This window comes from Tupaia chinensis, unplaced genomic scaffold (assembly GCF_000334495.1).
Source record: "Tupaia chinensis unplaced genomic scaffold, TupChi_1.0 Scaffold000355_1, whole genome shotgun sequence".
NCBI classification, from domain to species: domain Eukaryota; kingdom Metazoa; phylum Chordata; class Mammalia; order Scandentia; family Tupaiidae; genus Tupaia; species Tupaia belangeri.
In genome coordinates, this window is record NW_006159850.1 from 10,432,288 (window position 1) to 10,452,025 (window position 19,738).

At 43.5% G+C, this 19,738-nt stretch overlaps 1 protein-coding gene across 2 annotated transcripts in view; it reads right to left on the reverse strand.

Moving 5' to 3' along the window:
• Positions 1-1,874, reverse strand: part of VAT1L (vesicle amine transport 1 like) — a 166,137-nt gene extending 164,263 nt beyond the window's left edge. For both annotated transcript variants that reach the window (XM_006152602.1, XM_014589388.1), the window contains exon 1: positions 1,561-1,874. In XM_006152602.1, coding sequence (XP_006152664.1) covers positions 1,561-1,790 — 230 coding nt within the window. In that variant the 5' untranslated portion in view covers positions 1,791-1,874. The remainder of the gene's footprint in view (positions 1-1,560) is intronic.
• Positions 1,875-19,738: the final 17,864 nt, after the last annotated feature.

Here is a 19,738-nt window from a genome sequence, read left to right on the forward strand (position 1 = left end):
ACCCAGCGCCTTTAAAGGAAAAAAAAAAAAAAAAAAAGAAGACTCAACTATGTCCAAGCTCTTTCCTCAATCTGTTTATTCAGCCATCACTGACTTAGGGTACACAGCGTGCTGAGTACTGTGCTAGGCATTAGGGATTTACTGGTAGGAACCAATATAAGCTCCGCCTCCTGGGGTCAATCGAATGGGTTCAGCAAGGGTTAACAGAAAGAACTGCATAAAATCCCCAAATTTGCAAAAGCCTCTTCCCTTACCCTCAGTGTCCTGAGAAGCCCAAAGTGGGGCTTAGAGTCACACATGATTTCCATATACGAGGATGGAGCCAGAGGTGGGTGCCCACTTCTCCCACCCACTGCCTGCTGATCTGATAAATGAAACCTGTGTCTGGTTTCAAGGTGTGGGTGATGTGGGTGGGGGAGTGGAAGGGGTCTCCTTTACATTTTTTCCTGCCTTGAGATTGGGTCCCAGATTCTGGATCTCTCTGGGGAACCCATGAGCGGACTGCTGCTATAGGGAGCAGTGTGTGTCTGGGGCTTTCAAAACGGAGGTGGGAAGGGATTGCTCATCTCTCCGTGCTAACAGCTGGCAGCCTCGGTCCAAACACAGGCTTCCTGCGCTGCTGAGTGCAGTGCCCAGCGATCACCCGGGTATGCCCGCCCCAAAACTTTAGGGAAATGGTCATACAGTGCCCCCACACAGACAGGCTTACACATTCCTGGGGAATCCCAGATGGGTGTGGATTTGGAGAAGTTCCCCCAGGGGACGGAGGGCAACTTGGAGAGCGAGGTTTTTCTAAGATGGGAACAGGATTCCCGCGACTAATCAGCCTAGCCCACCCCTCGATGCCAGAGAAACACAGAGGATGCTAGTGGGGTTAGGATGCAGCCAGGTCTCACTCCTCCCCAAGCTCAGAGCCAGGGTCACTAAGCCTCTGACTTCCCAGTCCCCTTCCGCAAGCCTCAGGGAGGAAAGCGCAGGGGAGGGAACCTAGCCTTGTTCAGGGTCCCCAGCCCATCACGACAACAGCAGAGAGGTTAAAAAGATTGCACATCGGATACCCGCCAGGTCACTCAATGGCAGCTGAGCAATCCTGGGCAAATCACTTATTCTCTCCTACCGCGGTTTTATCACCGGTGCGGGAATAAGGACGGTACCTAACTCACTGGGTCTCAGGAAGTATTAAGTAAGAGCGCAGTGTAGAACTCTAAAATCGGTGGCTGCACAGTAAGCCTACGGCTGTTACTATTATTTTATAGCCATTTAACCATAGAGCCCTCCGGCGCTGGCAGTTGAATGGTCCTACCCCACGGAGAACTCCTGCGGTGCAGTCTTCCAGACCCAACTGCCCGCGCCACCATCCCTCCAGGTCTGCCTTGAGGAGGGGGAAGGCCACCTCTCAGCATCCTCCCCTGCATCAACCAGCACTGGGAGGCCCTGAGACCCAGGTGAGGGCGTGGAGGGGGCCCGGGACAATGTTCCCCTGTAGCTTCTCCCACTCCCCACCCACTCCCGGAGCACCCAGCGCGCAAAGAGAGAGCAAGAAAGGCGTGGATACTGGACCAGGCTTTGACGCGGATCTTGAGCTCGCCGTCCTGTGGCTCGGGCATGGCCCTCCTGGTGAGCCGCAGCTTGTTGAGACCCCCGAAGCCGGCCAGCACCACCGCGCGCATCTCCTGGGCATCCCCGAGGCGGTGCGAGCCATCGCCACCGCCCTCCGCCGGCTCCTTGCCTGCCTCCTTCTCGATCATTTGCTCCGTCTCCTCCGCTTTCTCCACTCCTTCTTTAGCCATGGCGCGCGGGAGCGCGGGGCTCTGGGGCTGTGGCTGCGGCGCTGGGGGCTAGGGGCTGCTCTCCCGCGGGTTCCTCCTGTTGAATGTGGGATGCTGGGCTGTGCCATGGCTGGCGGCCCTCGTGGTCCACAGCCTCCACCGTAATCCTCGCAAGAGCCGCGTCCCCGCACGCCCCACCCCCCAGCTCCCCACCTTGCCACCTGCCCCAAGGAAGCCTCAACTCCAGTCGCTGAGTCCGTCTCAGATCACCTCTTTCTTGCAGCACTAATACCTCGTTTTGTCTAACACTCGTGGGGAAACAAAAACACCCCTAGAGAGGCCGTTTTGTTCTTCCCGTGGGCTCAGTTCTTGGTTATATACGGCGGCGCAGGCTCGGCGCCTTGAAATGGACAGAGATGAATGTCTGGGCCTGAAGGATGCCTTTCCTCGACAAGGTTGCCTCCTCCTCGGAGCGTTCTGCGGGGGCGGGCGGGATGGCCGGGAAATTGGGCTGTTTCCCAAGCCGCCGGTTCTGAGCCCAGAGTGGAGAGGTTCGGGAAGCAGGAAACTAGAGCTGCTGTTGGCCCCTGGAGGAGTCCAACCCTGGGCCTTTTCACAGACCTCCAGGGTCAGCCAGGGTGCCCCCTCTTGGGCAGCACCAGCGGCTTCCTTGGGGTGGCTCATTCTTTTTTTTTTTTTTTTTTAATCTTTATGTATTTATTTATTTGAATTTGACCAGAGAGGGACAGAGAGAGAGAGAGAGAAAAAAAAAAAAGTGAGAAAGCAAACCTCCAGGTCTGGGACTTGAACCGCGGTTGGTCATGTGGGAATCCAGCACCCTTAACCACTACCCACCTGTTATTACCACGCACCTTCTCAGGTCATTAAAGAGGCTTCAAGGGAAAAAATAATCCTCTACCAGGAAAGGATCCTGTTCTGATCCCCCCAGAAAACCTTTCCCCAGCAAGCATAGTATATATATATATTTGTTTTTCGTTTTTACTGTCAGGCTCTTTGAAAAAGGAGCTCTTAGAGAAACTCAGATTAAAACAAAAAGGACAGGGAGGCATGCCTGATGGCAGTTTGAGCAGAGATACAGCTGCTGCAGGGTAGGTGTGTATTCTAGTTGCTATGCCACTGCCAGTCTTGGGTGACTCAGTCAACCTCGCTGAGCCTCCACACCCTCCTCCACACATTGGGTGCATTCATTTTGTTTTCTACATCATGCTCAGTGCTGGGCTCAATGAGATTTCAGTGATGCACAGCTGTTGTGTTTGAGGCGCTCGGTCTCTGTTGTGAGGCCGGGAGCACACGAGGGACAAATACGTGCACGATGAGTGATGTAAGTGCTTCTGCCTACATTGTCCCTGTGCCTCTCAAAAGAGAACATGGTGTCTCCTTTGACCACGGGGCTCTGCACCAGCTGTCCCCTTGGCCTGGAATGTGGGTTCCATCTCGTTCATCTGATATTAACCTCTGCTTTGTTCTTACCTCCAATACCTACTCCTTTGTGGAAGGCTCTCCAATCCCCAGGCTGGTTTCGTATCCTTCACTGTAAACTCTCATTTATAAATCATGTGACTCGTTATTTGTACATGATTACCTGATGATGTCTGTCTTCTCCATCAGACTGAACTTTATGTGGGCAGGAGCGACTTCTGCTTTTATCCAGCATGGTTTGCCCAGGGCTTAACACATGGTTGGAACATAGCAGGTTATGCCCAGAGGATGCTTGTTGAGTGAATGAATGACTCAGTAAATGCACATGCTACTTGGGGAGCCCAGAGGAAGGAACTGTTAACTCGTTCGGAGAGTTGGAGAAATCTTCTTAGAGGAAGAGACATTTGAACCAGACCTTGAAGGATGAACCAGGTTCTTCAGGCAGAAAGGATCTCTCTCTTTCATACACACACATACACACACACACACACACACACATTCAAATACATTGAAAGGTGATAGGTGTGGGCCACCCAGGTGGCGTGGTGGTGAAGGCAACTGAATTCGATGTGGCTGACTGTGTTTTGAATCCTAGACCCGGCAGCTTGAAAAATAGGACAAATGCTGATGCATGTGTGCCCCAAATCCCAAGAATGGAAGAGAAGAGATTGTGGTATGGCCATTCTCTATGCGGGTAGGGGTGCTCTCTTTTGACTGTGTGTGCCCTGTAGCAAATTTAAAAACAATAATAAAGTAATAGGGGGCCAGCAGGTAGAATAGTGGTTGGAGCACGGGTCTCCCATATGGCAGATCCTGGTTCAAGTCTTGAACATGGTGCCTTGAAAATCATGCTGGGTGTTTGTAAGTGCATGCCCATAACCCCAAGAGGACAGTGGAAGAAAAGGAATTGTGGTGTGGCTATTGTCCCTGGGGGGTGATTTCTCATCTTCCCTCTCACTGTCTCTCTCTCCGTCTTTCTCTGGTGAGTGCACATGCCCTATGGCAAAAGAAAAAAAGTAACAGGTGACAGTGCTTTTGAGAAGACAATGGTGAGCAGAGTAATGACTGTGTTTAGAAATCACTGGAAATGGAGAGTTGGTAGGAGCCAACTTCTGAAGTGTCTTACATATCCTGTTATAAAATTTAATACATAATTGCAGAACAATGGACACCTCTGAATGTTTAAAAAATAAAAAGAAGGGAATGGCATTACCAAAACTGCTTTAATGATAGCTTTGGGGACCAGCAGTTGGCATAATGACTGTATCACTGGACTCCCATGTAGTTTGAGACCATGGTTTGAGTCCTGGACCCAGTGACTTAAACTCATGCTGGGCCCAAGAGCCCGAGAGGAGAATGGAGAAGGGATTGCAGCATGGCCATCCCCCCTGGGGGGTGATTTCTCACTTTCTGTCTCTCTGTGTCTTTCATCTTTCTGGTGAGCACACATACCCTATAGCAAAAACCTCTCAAAAAAAAAAGAATGATAGCTTTGGTAGTAAGCAGATGGTGGATTAAGGGATAGAGTTACTGGAAGCATGGAGACCAATTAGAGACTAAAGAATAGGCAAAAAATAAAATAAATGAGAAGGACCTTAACTGAGGCAACATGATGAGATGGAGGGAGGAATTGAAAGCAGGCTGAATAAATAGGGTTTGATTAGTGAATGAACATCTAATTATAAATCCAATTGTCCAAGTATTAACCCTATTTACATTATGAGGAATAGTGTTTAGACTGGATTCTATCCTAAAACAAGAATTTGAGTTCTAGTGGTTTATTTTGGAGGTAACCTCAGGAAGCTCCAGTTAGGAAATACAAAAGTGAGAAAGAGGCTTGATAGAAACCAACATGAGTGCATTACTAAGGGGCTCACACCCACAAAGGACCCTTGAGAGACAGTGTGGATGGAACAAACATGAGTTGCCCTGCACAAGGAGTGAGGAAGAGGTATTTATTCACTCAGTTCTCCATATGGTTGGCCAAGAAGTATTCCTTGAAGTGTTATCCCTGGCACTCCCATTTGGCTCCATGACCCTGGGCTGAGAGAATCCTCAGGCAGAGAACTTTGATGCTCCCCATAGGAAGCCATCATTTTAGACACAGAATGGTTAGTTCCAAGGGGAGAGTTAACTTTGACACAGATAACTTCGGCAATGCATGTTACTGTTTTGGAGAGTGTCTATTGTTCCAGATACTTTAGATATGTTTTATAATTTGATTTTCAGAATAACCTCGTAAAATAAGAACTAATCCCACTGTGTGGAAGAGGAAACTGAGTCTTAACATGGAGAACTACTGAGCTCAATGGAGCACACCAAGTGGGATAAAATACTAAACTGATTTCCGGTCTATACTTTTAACATCTCCCTGTACATATTTAGCTGGATGGACCGAACGAGTTCTGCCCTTGATTGATAATAGTCCATGAATTTTTGCATGTTCTTGCTCCTTTCATAGCCTTACTACCTCTGTCCTACCAAGGTCCCTTGCCTTAGTTCTGAGTGTTTTCCTTTAGCGTTAGTAAAGTAAACCTCCTTTGTAGTCAGTACACGGCATGTTTAAGAGAAAGTGTTTAACATGCAATCGGTTGCATGTTAAAGGGAATATAATTACTTCCTCTAAAGAAATCCTCTGGTTGTTTACAAACCCCAGGCTATAATTGGCAGGCAACTGATGATCACAACCCAAAGGGGAGACACCACGCTCTGTGCTGCTAGGGGAGGAATACCCTCCTCAGAGTCCTATGTACCCCTGTTGTTAAGTATTCTCAACTTTGCTTCCCGCTGGTAGAATGCAGCAAGAGGCATACTCATGGCCTATTGCCAAATACACACTATAAATCAATTTTTAATTTATAAAATTGATTCTTTGGGCATTCACTCAGTTCAAATGGTGAAATTTCTTACATTATAGGGCAATGCCAAGTAGCAGCCACTGAGGGTAAAACGAAGTATTACAACTCAGCTTTATTAACTTATAAATGACCTGGGAATGGGTGTACTGTATGTACATGTATGTGTGTAGGGGGGAGAACGGAGTGACACATTCAGGAACCACTCAAGGTACTGGCCATCTGCAGGGAGTGTCACACAAAAGAGGTGAGATCTTTGAGTAAGAAGATAGGGACAACAATCTTAGTATGCATTTTTTAGGAAAGGTTTTCTAAATAAGAATAGTTCAGTAATTTTCCAGAGAAATACATTACTTGAGGCAGATGGTCAATGTCTTTAACTATAACCTTTCATAATATTTAGCCTATTGTCTTCGATACAATTAGAATCATTACATTATTTAGTCTTTTTAAAAATTAATTTATTAATTTTTTACATTTAATTACTGTACCTCTTTACAGCATACAAAATAAATTTTCCCAGTCTTCAGAACAAGCTCATACCGTAGGTACTATTATCCCTGTTTTACAGAGGAGAAAATGTAATACACAGTGAGTAACTCTCCACAGATTTCCTACTAAATAAATGGCAGAGTTAGAATTTGAAGTGGGAGCCGTTTGATTCTGAAGTGTGGGTTCTTAACCATTATGCTATAATATCTATTTTATATGTCATTCTATATTTCATAAAAATGTCATTGAATAGGTCAAATGGAGGGAGATAAATTTAGAAGATCACTAATGGAGAGAGATGGAAGAGTCTGGCTAATAAAAGATTTGAGTAAGATCCAGCGATTTATATTGAAGGATTTGTGCCATAACTTTTTGTACTTCATGTTGAAGGCCTCTGAAAGATAGTAGAACACAACCACCATGGGCTAGGAGCACAGCTTTATTCTTCAAAGGAATGCTGGAGAGGTGTGCAGCCCATGCTGACGGTGGAAAAATAAACCTCCTTCCAAATCTTGTAGGACCAGTCTTGTGTGATAACTCCAGTCGGATTGGGGTGGGCAGGTGCAGGTGATGAACTGGCATGTATTCATCACCTTTAGTTCTGGCTTTGTGTTATTCCGAAGGGCTAGAGAGATTATGGTGAAGAAGACAAACATATTCTCAGTCCTAGTGGAGCTATCAGACCACCTCGGAGACATACTTGTTTAGATAGGGGTGTGCAGAAGAAAACCTTGTTAGATCAAAGCTTTGAGTGGAAAGGGTTTATTTGGGAAGTGATTTTAGGCAGCATGAGGAGGGGTCTGTGGAAGTGAGCCGAAGAAGGGAAAAGAGTCAGTACAAGGTGCATTATCCACTTGAGCTATGATGTCATCATCACTGTCATAACTCAGATGGAGGCCTCCTGGGAACTCTAGGACACAATGGCAAACACACTTCAGAGTACCTCAGTAAAGAAACAAGGTAAATGGACTACTGTGTGTGTGTGTGTGTGTGTGTGTGTGTGTGTATATGGATTTTTTTTTTTTTTTAGAAATTTTTGCTACAGGGCATGTGTGCTCACCAGAGAGACAAAAAGTGAGAAATCGCCCTCTAGGGGGTATAGCCACACTGCAATCTCTTCTCCAATCTCCTCCTGGGATTTTAGGCATGCACGCACATGTGCCTGGCATGAGTTTTAAGCCACCTGATCTGGGACTAAGACCACAGTCAATTACCTGGGAATCCAGCAACATAACCATTATGTCATCTGCTGGTTCTGGGCTGCTATGGTTTTAATATCCCCTCAAAATTCATGTGTTGGGATTTTGTTATGAGGAGATTTTAAGGATGAAAACTTAATCTGACTTTGGTGTGGAAAGATGGGGCTTTTGGGAGGAGACTATGATTAAGGTTATCAGGGAGGGATCCCCATGCTTGACTTCTAGTGTGCTTATGAATAAAGGGAGTGAGACCAAAAAGAGATACATGGACAAAATGCACACTTTCCCACCCTTCACCATGTTGGGATGTAGCCCTGGGCATTGGACCTCCAACTGTGAGCTGGACGAACCTCTATTTTTATTAATTACCCACACTAAGGTATTTTGTTTTTAGCACCAGAACAGACTAGAACATGAGGCCACTACTAATCTCTGTCAGTCCTTCTTTGAGGGCTGTTTCTGCGGGGAACTAACCACCTGTGACTTCTGCTTGCCCTGCACTTGGGCTGTTTGAGAATTAGAAGCTAGAAAAAGCTCTCCTGGGGACCAGCAGATGGCGTAATGGTTATATCACTGGACTCCCATGTAGCCGACCGTGGTTCAAGTCCCAGACCTGGTGGCTTAAACTCATGCTGGGTGCATATGCGTGTGTGCCCAAGGTCCTGAGAGGAGAATGGAGGAGAAGGGATTGCGATGTGGCCATCCCCCCTGGGGGGTGATTTCTCGCTTTCTGTCTGTCTCTCTCTGTCTTTCTGGTGAGTGCACGCACCCTGTATCAAAAATCTCTCCGAAAAAGAAAAAAAAAAAAAAAAAGGAAAAGAAAGAAAGAAAAAAGAAAAAGTTCTCCTGAAAGACTTACAGGCATTTGCATTTACTGGGTTGATCAGAAAGTCATGACACGTTTTTGCATAGAAAAACATAGAAAAATAGGTCATGACATTTCTGATAACCTAATAGAAGGGATTGGGCCATCGTTCATGGCACTGGTGACCTCCAGGAGAGAGTAAAAGGAATCTCGACTGTCTCTGCTACAGGTATAGAATCAAAAACATCCTATAAGTAATTAATCATTTCCGACTTTGGTATGTGCTGTAAAGAGAAATACGAGGTGCTGTCTGAAGGTTAGGGAAGGCTTCATTATGAAAGTGACAGTATTAGATTCGACTACTAATAAATTTAATTAATTAAAAGTGACTTGAAAGTAGACTATGTAAGGGTGGTATGGAGGCGTCACTAAGCCATCAAGGATCTGTGTTCCTTTCAGCTCTGTACTTTAAATAACTCATGAAGTATACTATTAATATATGAACTCATTTGCATGGTTCAAGGTAGAGCCATCACATCCATGCTGTAGGTAGCAGGAAGGAGCTGAGTGAGGGGGAGAAAGACCCACAGCTTTCACCTTAAGAGCCCTTATGAAGTTTGCCGTAACACATCTGCTTAGCTCTATTGGTCAAACCTAGTCACATGACTGCAACCTGTTGCAAAGGAGGCTGGGAAATACAGATTTTTTCTTCTTTTTTCTATACATAAATGATAACGTCCTAGCTAATGTTATAAGTAATGAAGAAGAGGAGGGCTAATCATAGGAGGAGCCATAGCAGTGTCTTTTACAGCTGTAAACAAATGACTGCTAGATTATGTGGAAAATGAGGGGGAGTCCTCACACCCTCCTAAAGCACAGTACTACCCGAGAATCCCAGTTCCTCAGACTCTAATGCTGCTCTCTCAATTACTCCTGTGAGATGTGTTTTTACCCTGTTGGATGTTTCCCTTACAGAACCTCAGCTGCAATTTTATAATGGAAGTAAGCAGGAACACTCAATTTTCTTCAGATAACTAGAAGATGCTAGTTATAAGACACTGAAAATCATTTTGGCTTTTTATGGACCTGATCATGTGTGAAAAGAATCAGAAACATTTCACTCTCTCTTCCTCTTTCATCTATAAGTAGCTCTTATCTGTGGAGAGATGATGTGATCGATTATTTAGTATCACTTGGTAAACACAGTTGGCCAAGTGAGGACAATAGATCACAAAGGAGTGAGTGAGTGATGTAAATCAAGTAGTTTATATTTCTGAAACTGCACTCATGCTTATAGAGAATTTCTGAGTGATTTCTTTTACCCCTTTCCCTGAATATTATCTCCGTTTTTCTCCCTGGTGTGGTACTGTATGATTTCTTGTATGAATCATCTCACAATAATACTGTTTGCTTCTTCCAAATGCTGCAGAGAGCTGTGTCTCCCCAAAGTGTTTTGATTTAGATCATTGTGAGTAGCGGCAATGGGATGGAGATGTAAAATTCAGACCGAGAAGTAAACAAAGCATTTGCTCCGCAGATAGTGTCCAAGAGAAACCATAAAGGAGGGTAATTACTTCTCTGCATCTTTGGTTTTTTGGTTCGTTCTTGTTCTTTGTTTTTCCTTACAAGCTGAGAGCATTACTCAGTAAATTAGGATGAACTGCCCTCCAGCTAGTTCAGTCTCTCATTTCCCTGATGTCTCTGGTTTGGGCTGAGGGCTGCTTTCCCTGAGGGCTTCGTTTCCTTTCTCACTGTGGCCCATGCCCACTTGGTTGGGGCTGTCTCTGAATAATGACTCTGTGAAGCTATAAGACCTTGATGTAAGGGAAAATGCTCAGTATGAGAAAAGTACATTTTGCCTTTCCTGTTCTAGGCTTAGAAGGCTTAAATCTCAGGAGACAGGGAAACATTCTTCAGAAGCAGGAATTCTGTCCTATTTTTTTCAGAATGTTCCCTTTCCTCACAAAGCTTAGTGGGGGTGGTTTACACAAAATGGAAAAGATGCATTCTCTCTCCATCTATCCATCTCTCCACCCATCCATCCGTCTGTCCATCTTTCCATGCAATTCCGGCATTCTTACTAAGCATTAAGCAAAGTGGAAGGAACACATACTGTGTTTCCAGGCCTTTTCAGGTCTCAGTTTCTCCACTGCCTCATGATAGACTCTGAGAGTTGGCCAAATTGAATAAGAATCAGAAGACCTCATTTTCAAGTGCAGGGTGGAAAACTGAGATACCATGACATACACATCTAAGTATTGTTCCCCAAGCATAATAGTTGGTCAGTGGAAAATAATTCCCTTTCTCCTTGATGAGGAAAGCCAGGTACACCTCCCAAGGGGGGAGATAGACACAGAAATGACATGGTCCAGCATCCCATGAAGCAGGTCAATGTAAACAGAAGCCAAGGGCATAGGTGCTGGGTTGGACAGGCTGTGTTCCGATCCTGGCTTGACCTCTTCCTTCATGAGCAAGTTCCTAATCTTTCCTCTACTTAATTTTCTAATCTGTAAGAGAAGGCAATCAGTCATATCATCTTCACACATTTGTGGGCATGTTTAAAAGGGCTAATCCAAATAAATATTTATGTTTGGAAAAACACTGTATATGTCTGTCTTTAGTAACTGTCTTGTCATATCATAATATTTCAACAACAGTATTTGAAAGTTTAGAATTCTAGTTCAGTCTTGGGATCAGCAAATGGAGTAATGGTTGTGTTGCTGGATTCCCACATAGCCGACCGTGGTTTGAGTCCTGGACCCAACAGCTTAAAACTCACATCTGTGTGCTTGCCCCAAATCCCGAGAGGGTAATGGAGAGGAAGGGATTGCAGCATGGCTGTCCCCCTTGGAGGGTGATTTCTTGCTTTCTGTCTCTCTCTCTCTCTCAGGTGAGTGCATGAGCCTTATAGCAAAAGGAACAAACAGACAAACAAAACTCTCTGTCTCACTCTCTCACAAAAAAACAAACAGACAAAAAAATAAAATAAAAGCCCTAGTTCAGTCTTTTCCAATGTTTTTTAATTGGACAGGGGTCTTTTAGTATGTCAATTGATGCTAGGCTGAAAGAGGTCCTGTGGTCAAACTAGCTTGGGACACTCTGGCTCATGTGTGATTAAGCAGCTACTTTAATGCTGATATAGAGCCTTATGCTCCTCACATGGGAATATAGAATATGGCTTCATCCAAACTTACTTGCCTTCTAGTCCTTTGTTCTTGAGGGTCACGAGACTAGCATTCTGTAGGATCTTTGGGGGAAAGCTACCATAGGCAAATCAATGGATAAGTATTATTGAGTGACTGGTTAGGGTAAGGCACTGTAGAAAAAATAACAAAAGAAAATGGCAAGACCCTACTCTCAAGTAGCTGAGACTCTTACTTAAGAGCAAATAAACCCATGGACAGTTTTCAGAAGACCTAAATTTTAAACTGGGGCTCAAGGAGAGTGTGAGACAAAGTAGATCTGGTGTGGAACACAGGAGTGGTGGGGAGTATGACAAACAGGGGTGATATGGCATTCCTTTAGAGGATGTAGTATCACCTCAACTTTGATCCATCATTGCCACGTGGAAATTTGAGCTCAGAAACTCCCTCATGTGCATGAGAAGCCAGGAGTCTGGATTTGTATGTGAAATATACAAAATTTGTAAAATTCTGACAAATATTACATTGGATAAACATCTGTAAACATACCTAAGTCAAGTTTGGTCCATGTGGCTCCAATTCACAATCTTTCTCTAAGCCTGTTGTTCTTAAGCAGAGATAATTTTGCCCCATGAAGACATTCGACAATGTCTGGGGACAGTTTTTGGCTGTTAAAACTGGTGCTAGAGCACGTAATGTTGTTTCTATCCCAAAAGTCAGTGGTACCGATGTAGAAAAATCTCTAACCCATGGAGCCTTAGAGCCTGAGAGCAGGGAGGCCTGTGGTTTTGCCTTGCTGCCTGTGTGACTTTGGAAATGTCCTTGTTCTGGTTAGTAAAAGGAGGTATTTGCACTAATTGATGCACTAGAGACTTTCTAGCCCAGGGGCTGAGGTCACATCAGTGTCTATGTTGGTAGTGGCCTGGCACGAAGACTCTTTCTGCAGAAATGACATTGATTAGAAATGATAGCGACTGATGTGATAATACACACCAGGGGACTGTTCCCAACCTGGAATCCTGTTTGTCCTTGTGATGCATATAGAGGCATGTTTCATGCAAGTCTCACTCCAGACACTTGAATACATTTAAAGCTGATGTTAGAAGGCTACTAAATTATTCCAGGCAATTTCGTTTTAGAGATTGTTCGTATTTTGTTGTGGGAAACATCAGAAGACACACTTTACTGTACGACAGCCTTTCCTAATAGAGACAGTCTCTCAGATATTGATTTTGAATGCTGGCATTGCATGAGCCTGTTTATCTAGCTGGCCATCACGAGCAGAGTTGGTTTTTTATCTTGAAGATTTAATACAATCATGTTCACAGTGCAATGGAGGCAGGCTGTAGGGTGAGGTGCTTGGGGAAGGGAGAGATGACTTGATCAGGATAAGTTGTGATAAAGGCAGGACAGGAAGTGCACGAAGCAGGGCTGGCTCTGTGGCATGGTGGAAATGTGTTGCCCAAGAGGAGCCAAATCTCATGTGGCAACTGCCATGAGAGTTCTTGGCCTGGGCAGCCTGAAACCTGACAAAAACGTACAAAAGTGCCCAGGGTCTGATGAACTAGAGGACTGGAGAAACAGAATTATGGTGTGATTAGGACCTGTGGAGATTGCTTCCTCCTCCTCCTTTCTCTTGCTGTCTTGCTCCCACATGTACATGCATGCAGTCTATCTTAAATAAAGAAAAGTGCATGGAATTACTAAAGATTGGAACCTCCAATGCATACAATCAACATATTACTGCTAACGCTCATCCCCAAGTAGTGTGAGTCTCTCAGCTGCTATTTTAGTCTGTCTGGGTTCCTGCAGCAAAGGATGATAAAAGGAATAGCTTATAAACAACAAAGATCCATTTCTCACATTTCTGGAGGCTGGAAGTCCGAGATCAAGGTACAGTCAGATTTGATGTCTGGTGAGGGTCTGTTTTCTGGTTCCCAGAGTGGCCTTTTTCTCACATAGTAGAAGGGGCAAGAGATCTCTGTTGGGCCTCTTTTATAAAGGTACCAATCTCATTCATGAGGATTCTGCCCATCAGGTCTAATCTTCTTCCAAAGGTCCCACCTCCTAATACCATCACCTCAGAAGTGAGGATTTCAACATAAAAATTTGTGGGATATACACACACAGTTCATTACACTGCTCTTGCATGGTGTCATTTGTTCCTTTCCTGAACATGTTGTAGGGCTTCCAAACTGGGGTACATTACCAAGGAGAAAGGGCTTTCTGCCATACTGGAGAGGGAAAGACAGGGGTGTTGCTTAGGGATTTCTGGGTGTTCACCCTCTCTCTCTCTCCCATAGAAGGCGTGGCCTTTGGTGGCGCTGAGTTTCACTCAAGAGCTAGAGATCCAGGTGACTGCACATTTGCTTTAAGAGCAGCATGCACATTGTTAGGGTAAGTTCTTCTGGAATGGGCCAGAAGATATGACAGTTGAGCAAAGCAAAGCCCCAACCTCTGTGGACAGTGCCATCTGTCCTTGTACTCCTGTTACAGGCTCTGGGGCCCAGAGGAATTACAACAGACATACTCCATCTGCCCCTTCTCTGGGCAATGATTGTTTTTCCAGTGGTTTCTTGTGCCCTTAGTTTAGTGGGTAATCAGTCTACTTGTATGGGAGGTATGGGAGCAAATGTACACAATCCATGCAAATTCCTGACACACCCGAGATGCAGCACATAACGATCCATTTACAGGTGAAGATGTAATGCTGACTGATGAGTGGGGGGGTCTTAATTTAGGTTTCTCTTAAAAGCAGACCCTGCAACTAGGAATCGAAGCTAGTTTATTTGAGAGAGGATTCCAGGAAGAACTGATAGTGGAGGAAGTTAGAGAATGAAAAGAAACAGGAAAATGGTATATTTATAAGTGAATACCTAGGGCTTATCTCACTGGGAAATTCCAGAAGACAGTGTGGAACCTGTTTCTGAGTTAACCCAAAAGGTCACTGATGAAGCTGGGATACATATGCACCAATAATTCCTCCTCTGTCATTTGTTGAGGGATGATTTCAGGATCATTAACTTTTCAGGATTGCTAGCTTGTCTTAGTTTCAGACCAGGCAAACTACCTTAACAAAAGCCTTTAGGCAGAGAGTGGCAGATACTCACAGTAAGCAACTTTGGGAGTGTAGAGGTGAGTGCTAAGGGTATATGGGTTGGGGAGTGATGGTACCTGCAGTAGTGTATTGATTTAAATTGCTATTATCATCATATTACTTGTATGAATGCAAGCCAGCTGTAATATCCGTATGCTTATAGCTCTTATAAATAACTCTAAAAAAGCAAAACATGCTTACCTATTATGTTTTAAAGCAGTAAAATGCAATAAAAGTCAAAATAACTACAAAACTTGATGTGATGCATAGTGCTGTTTGGTCAAACAAAAGAAAGGTTTGCAACACAAATGTGGTACTGGCTACCCAGGGATAGATGATTTTGAATCCAGCATGCAGTTAATATCCCGTGATAACTAGATTCCTGCCCCCCAACCCCCATCTTTCCTACCTTTCAGCTATTGCAAAAAGTCAGTCTTCTAACTATGATGTCATTTGACCAGGACATAAATACATCATTTTGTATTCAGATTTGGCTTTGTTTTTGCTGTAGGGCACATGCACTTACCAGAGAAAGAGAGAGAAATCACCCTCCCCGCGGAGGTGGCCACACTGTAATGCTTTCTCCTCCAGTGTCCTTTCAGGATTTTTAGGCACACATGTGCACATGCCCAGCATGATTTTCTAGCTGCTGGATCTGGGACTTGAACCATGAAGTCAGCCATGTGGGATCCAGCGTTTTAACCTCTACACCACCTGCTGGCCCTATATTCTTTTTCTTTTTAATTAGCTAAGCTTCTTGAAATTGACTGATTTAACATATTTTTTAGTGCATGCATCTGAGAGAGCACATGCTCTCCAGTGGGGCATGGTCACACATAATCCTCTTTCCTTTTCTCCCATGCCTGTAGTATCCTTTGGGCACACTTGTTTGTGTGTGTGTGTATGTGTGTGTGTCTGTGCGACTCCTGTGAACTGATTATGTTCTCTAATTAAAGCGTTGCCAAGTTCTTGATGATGTCTTTCATCAGTACTTCCTTATGTACATGTAGTTTTAAATGTCATGGCAGGATGTGGGACCATTTTTAGGTTCCATCGCTTTATTTAGGTAAGATATCTCATGGTCTCAAATCTCATAATATGGTGTATGATTCACACATGCTATGTTGGGGCCAACCCTTGTCATCCTTCACTTTCTTTTTTTAAGTGCGAGAGGGTGTGTGCATTTGTCAGAGAGAAAGAGAGAGAGAAAGAAAACTCCTCAATGGGATGTGTTCATGCCACAATCCTTTTTTCCTCTATTGCTTTTTCCATAAGGATTTTGATGCAGAAGTGCTTGGCATATTTTCCAAGTTGCTGGGGCCAGGACCCACACTGTGGCTGGCCATGTGGGATCTGGCTCACCCTGATTGCTAGGCTATAGGACTGTTCTCAAGAGAAGCATTTTAATGTTCCAGATATAGAGAGATGAGAAGTGCTCAGGACATGTGAACAGCACAGTCCTGTCTCTGCGTTCCTGTCACTACATCCCACTCTAGCAGGCAGACATTATGCCTTGCACATTCTACGAGTAAGAATAGGAACCCGAGCATATGGGGGGAGGGGGTCTTCCAAACGTTCTTGGAAAATGCATATCAAAAAAAAAAAAAGAAAAGAAAAAAAACTATGCATAAATCTCAATATTTTTGTGCACCAGAATAGACTTGTACTTTAATTTCATTTTGCATGAATGTTTTGAAGTCCCCTCATATATGCTTAAAGAAGGGGGAAGAGGTAGCAAGTGAGGGAATGAAACACGAATTCTATCTTGTCTTCATGAATAGATTGGGGCATTGAGTTAACTGGATCCAGAAAAGAAGGTACTGTTAGAACAGAGCAAAAAAAAAAATGTTTCTTGATAACAGAAAAGGGACCAAGAAAAGGTATTCTGAAGCCTGGGGAACCTCTGCTATGAAGAAAGAACACCTGGGTATTAAACTAAGAAAGACTAAGACAGTTGTAAGAATACTAAATGTTCTATGGAAAAAATACATTCTGGGGAATTATCCAAGGACAATCTGGCTTTCCATGGTCCTTATCCTGGAAATAAAACTCAAAAGAAATGTATTAACCAACCTGCCCTCACTGAACTTAGTTAACACATGAGAGCGTCTTGGGAGAGAAAATAAAGATGTTATTATTTAAACAAAAAATTATTGGGTCCTGGGTAAATGTACTTTACCAACTTTTTGTCTAATTATGTAAAAATAAAATTATTCCCACAAGAAGAATATTGGAAACAGATGGGCTCCATAATCTATTTGAGATTTTTTTCCATCTGTATTTTTGGGCATCTGGGTATCACTTGGGATTTTGTATGCTCAAACATGAAAGTTATTTTCAGATAGATACAGCTCAAGTGAGAAGAGCATCACATTCATGGAGAAGGTCCAAGATGGATAATCAAGACAGGGCAGTGATTTAAGAGTGTTCTAGCTGGTGAGAGAAAAGTGTCTTAAAAAATAAGCTCAAATTGAATGAACATTTAAAGGCTGACCTCCTCTGTTTTGCCAGTAAATTTGGAAAGAATGTGAGAGCACACTTTTGTGTATTTAGGTGTCTTCAGTATGCCAATGTGGTAGTCCATATAGGGTGAAGGCCCCGCACAGAGTGTTTCCGGGTGTGTACCGTAGTACAAGTAACTCAGACAGTCATTTGAGCATAGAACACGAAAGCCTTAAAGAGACAAATTTTTGAATCAGTAATTCCTTATTAAGAAAGGTGTCCTCAGCAAATCAAGATGTATGGAATGTTTTAGCTCTAAATGTTTTCATTGCAGCATTAATTTAAATAGTCCAAACCTGGAAATATAAGCTTCTACTAACAGGATTCAGGATAAAAGATTTTTTTTTTATATCCACATAATTGGAAACCATGAGACCTTTGAAAACATTTATCAATGTAAGAACATTGTAAGAAGTTAAAAAACACAAAGAAAAACAAACAAACAAAAACAAAAACAAAAAACCAATAGTATAATCTTATCTTTGAAGTATCCACAAACACACACACGTACTAAGTGTTAAAAAGATTTGAAGAGATCAAGTTTTTTTTTTAAATATTTATTTATTTATATTTATTCATTCATTTATTTTAATTTGACCAGAGAGAGAGAGGGAAAGCGAGAAAGCAAGACACCAGGTCCAGGACTTGAACCATGGTCAGCCATGTGGGAACGTCCAGTGCCTTAACCACCATGCCAACCTGCTGTCCCTGAGATCAGGGTTTTTATGGTGACTATTTCTGACTGATGTTTTTAAGGATGTTCTGAAATTTTGATTTTTTTATGCATTTCTGAATTTTCTAATTTTTCTACAATTAATGCTATTAAACATTTTAAATGACCATGTTTTAAGAAAAACAAATTCTGGATATAGTTTTTTTTCTTCCCAAGTCTATTGATGGGAAAAGAAAGAAATAATTTTTAATGGGTACGTAGCTATGCAGCTTGCAATGCATCTATACACATCATCGTGGGAACTGACATAACAGCCTAGGAAATACGAAGTCATTTTATCTTAATCTTACTCCTGTTTATAGGAAGCTGCGAGGCAGGGGAGTTGTGTGCTGCTAGAGCATGGAAAAGCAGGCTCAACACAGGTCGACTGGTTCCAAAACCCACATCATTTTCACCACGCCAGCTGTCACTCAGATCCCAAAGGATTTTCCAAAAGACTCATTTGTTCCCACTCTTCATTTTCCTGAGTTTTGTCTTCAAATTTGCTTTGTGAAGTCAAGGCTCCTTTACAGGAGTGGAGAGGGGAAAAGAGAAGAGTTTAGTGTATCTAATTATTATTATTTAGTTTTTGTTATGGGGTACACGCTCACCAGAGAAAGTGAGAAATCTCCTGGGGGTTGGCCATGCCATAATCTCTTCTCCTCTAGTCTTCCTTTGGGATTTTGGGCACGCATTGCACACATACACTGTGTGATTTTCAAGCTGCTGGGTCCAGGATTCAGCCGCACAGCCAGCCATGTGGGATCCATTGCCTTAACCTCCACACCATCCACTGGCCCAGTGTATCTGATTTTTTTTTCTTAGATTTTTGCCATGGGGTGTGTGCATGCACCAGGGAGAGACAGACAGAAGCAGAGAGATGAAAAGGGAGAAATCATCCCCTTGGGGGATGATCATGCTGTAGTCTCTTTTCTTCCATTCTCCTTTCAGGATTTTGGGCATGCATGTGTACATACCTGGCATGTTTTTTAGGCCACCAGGTCTGGGACTTGAACCATAGAGTTGGCCATGTGGAATCCAGTGCCTTAACCACTATGCCACCCGTTGGCGCCAGTGTATCTGATTTTAAATACCCAACCAATATTTACTGTTGGGGTGGGATTATTTTCCCTCTAGAATCTTCTCCTAGGACTAAGAGTGTATCAAGTCTAGGATAATAGTCTCTAGTAATAGGACACAAGGCAGAGAAAGAGGCAGGCTCTTCTGGAAAGGCAAAGAGGGAAAGTTACCCTTGGCAGTATAGAGCCCGCTGCTTTGTCAGTGCTTTACTGGATCCCTACAAATGAATGAAAGGGCTCCCCTTCTCTTAGAGCAAGGAGACATAAAAGATAAAGATACCAAAGGCAGTGGAGGAAGAAAGTAGAGAATTTCTCAAAGGGTGAAGCGTAATCTTCTAACTGCAAAATAGACGCAAACATGAAGGTGAAAAATGTCCTTTCTCTATTCAGTTTCTAGGCGGGTTGGTTCCAAATTGCAAAAATGGGGCAACCATTGGAACACAGGGCTGTGGAGCACATGTCTAATCTTGTCTCACATTGAATCTGTATGTCAAAGTGATCAACTGATACTAAGTTGCCTGTGGGTCATTCCTCTCCTCTCTTATTCTTGTTGCTTTAGCTTTACTTTTTGAAAATGTGGAACATCAAGATATTCCCAGAGTCAAAATAGTGTAAAAGGTATACAAAGATAGCCCCCTTCTGAAT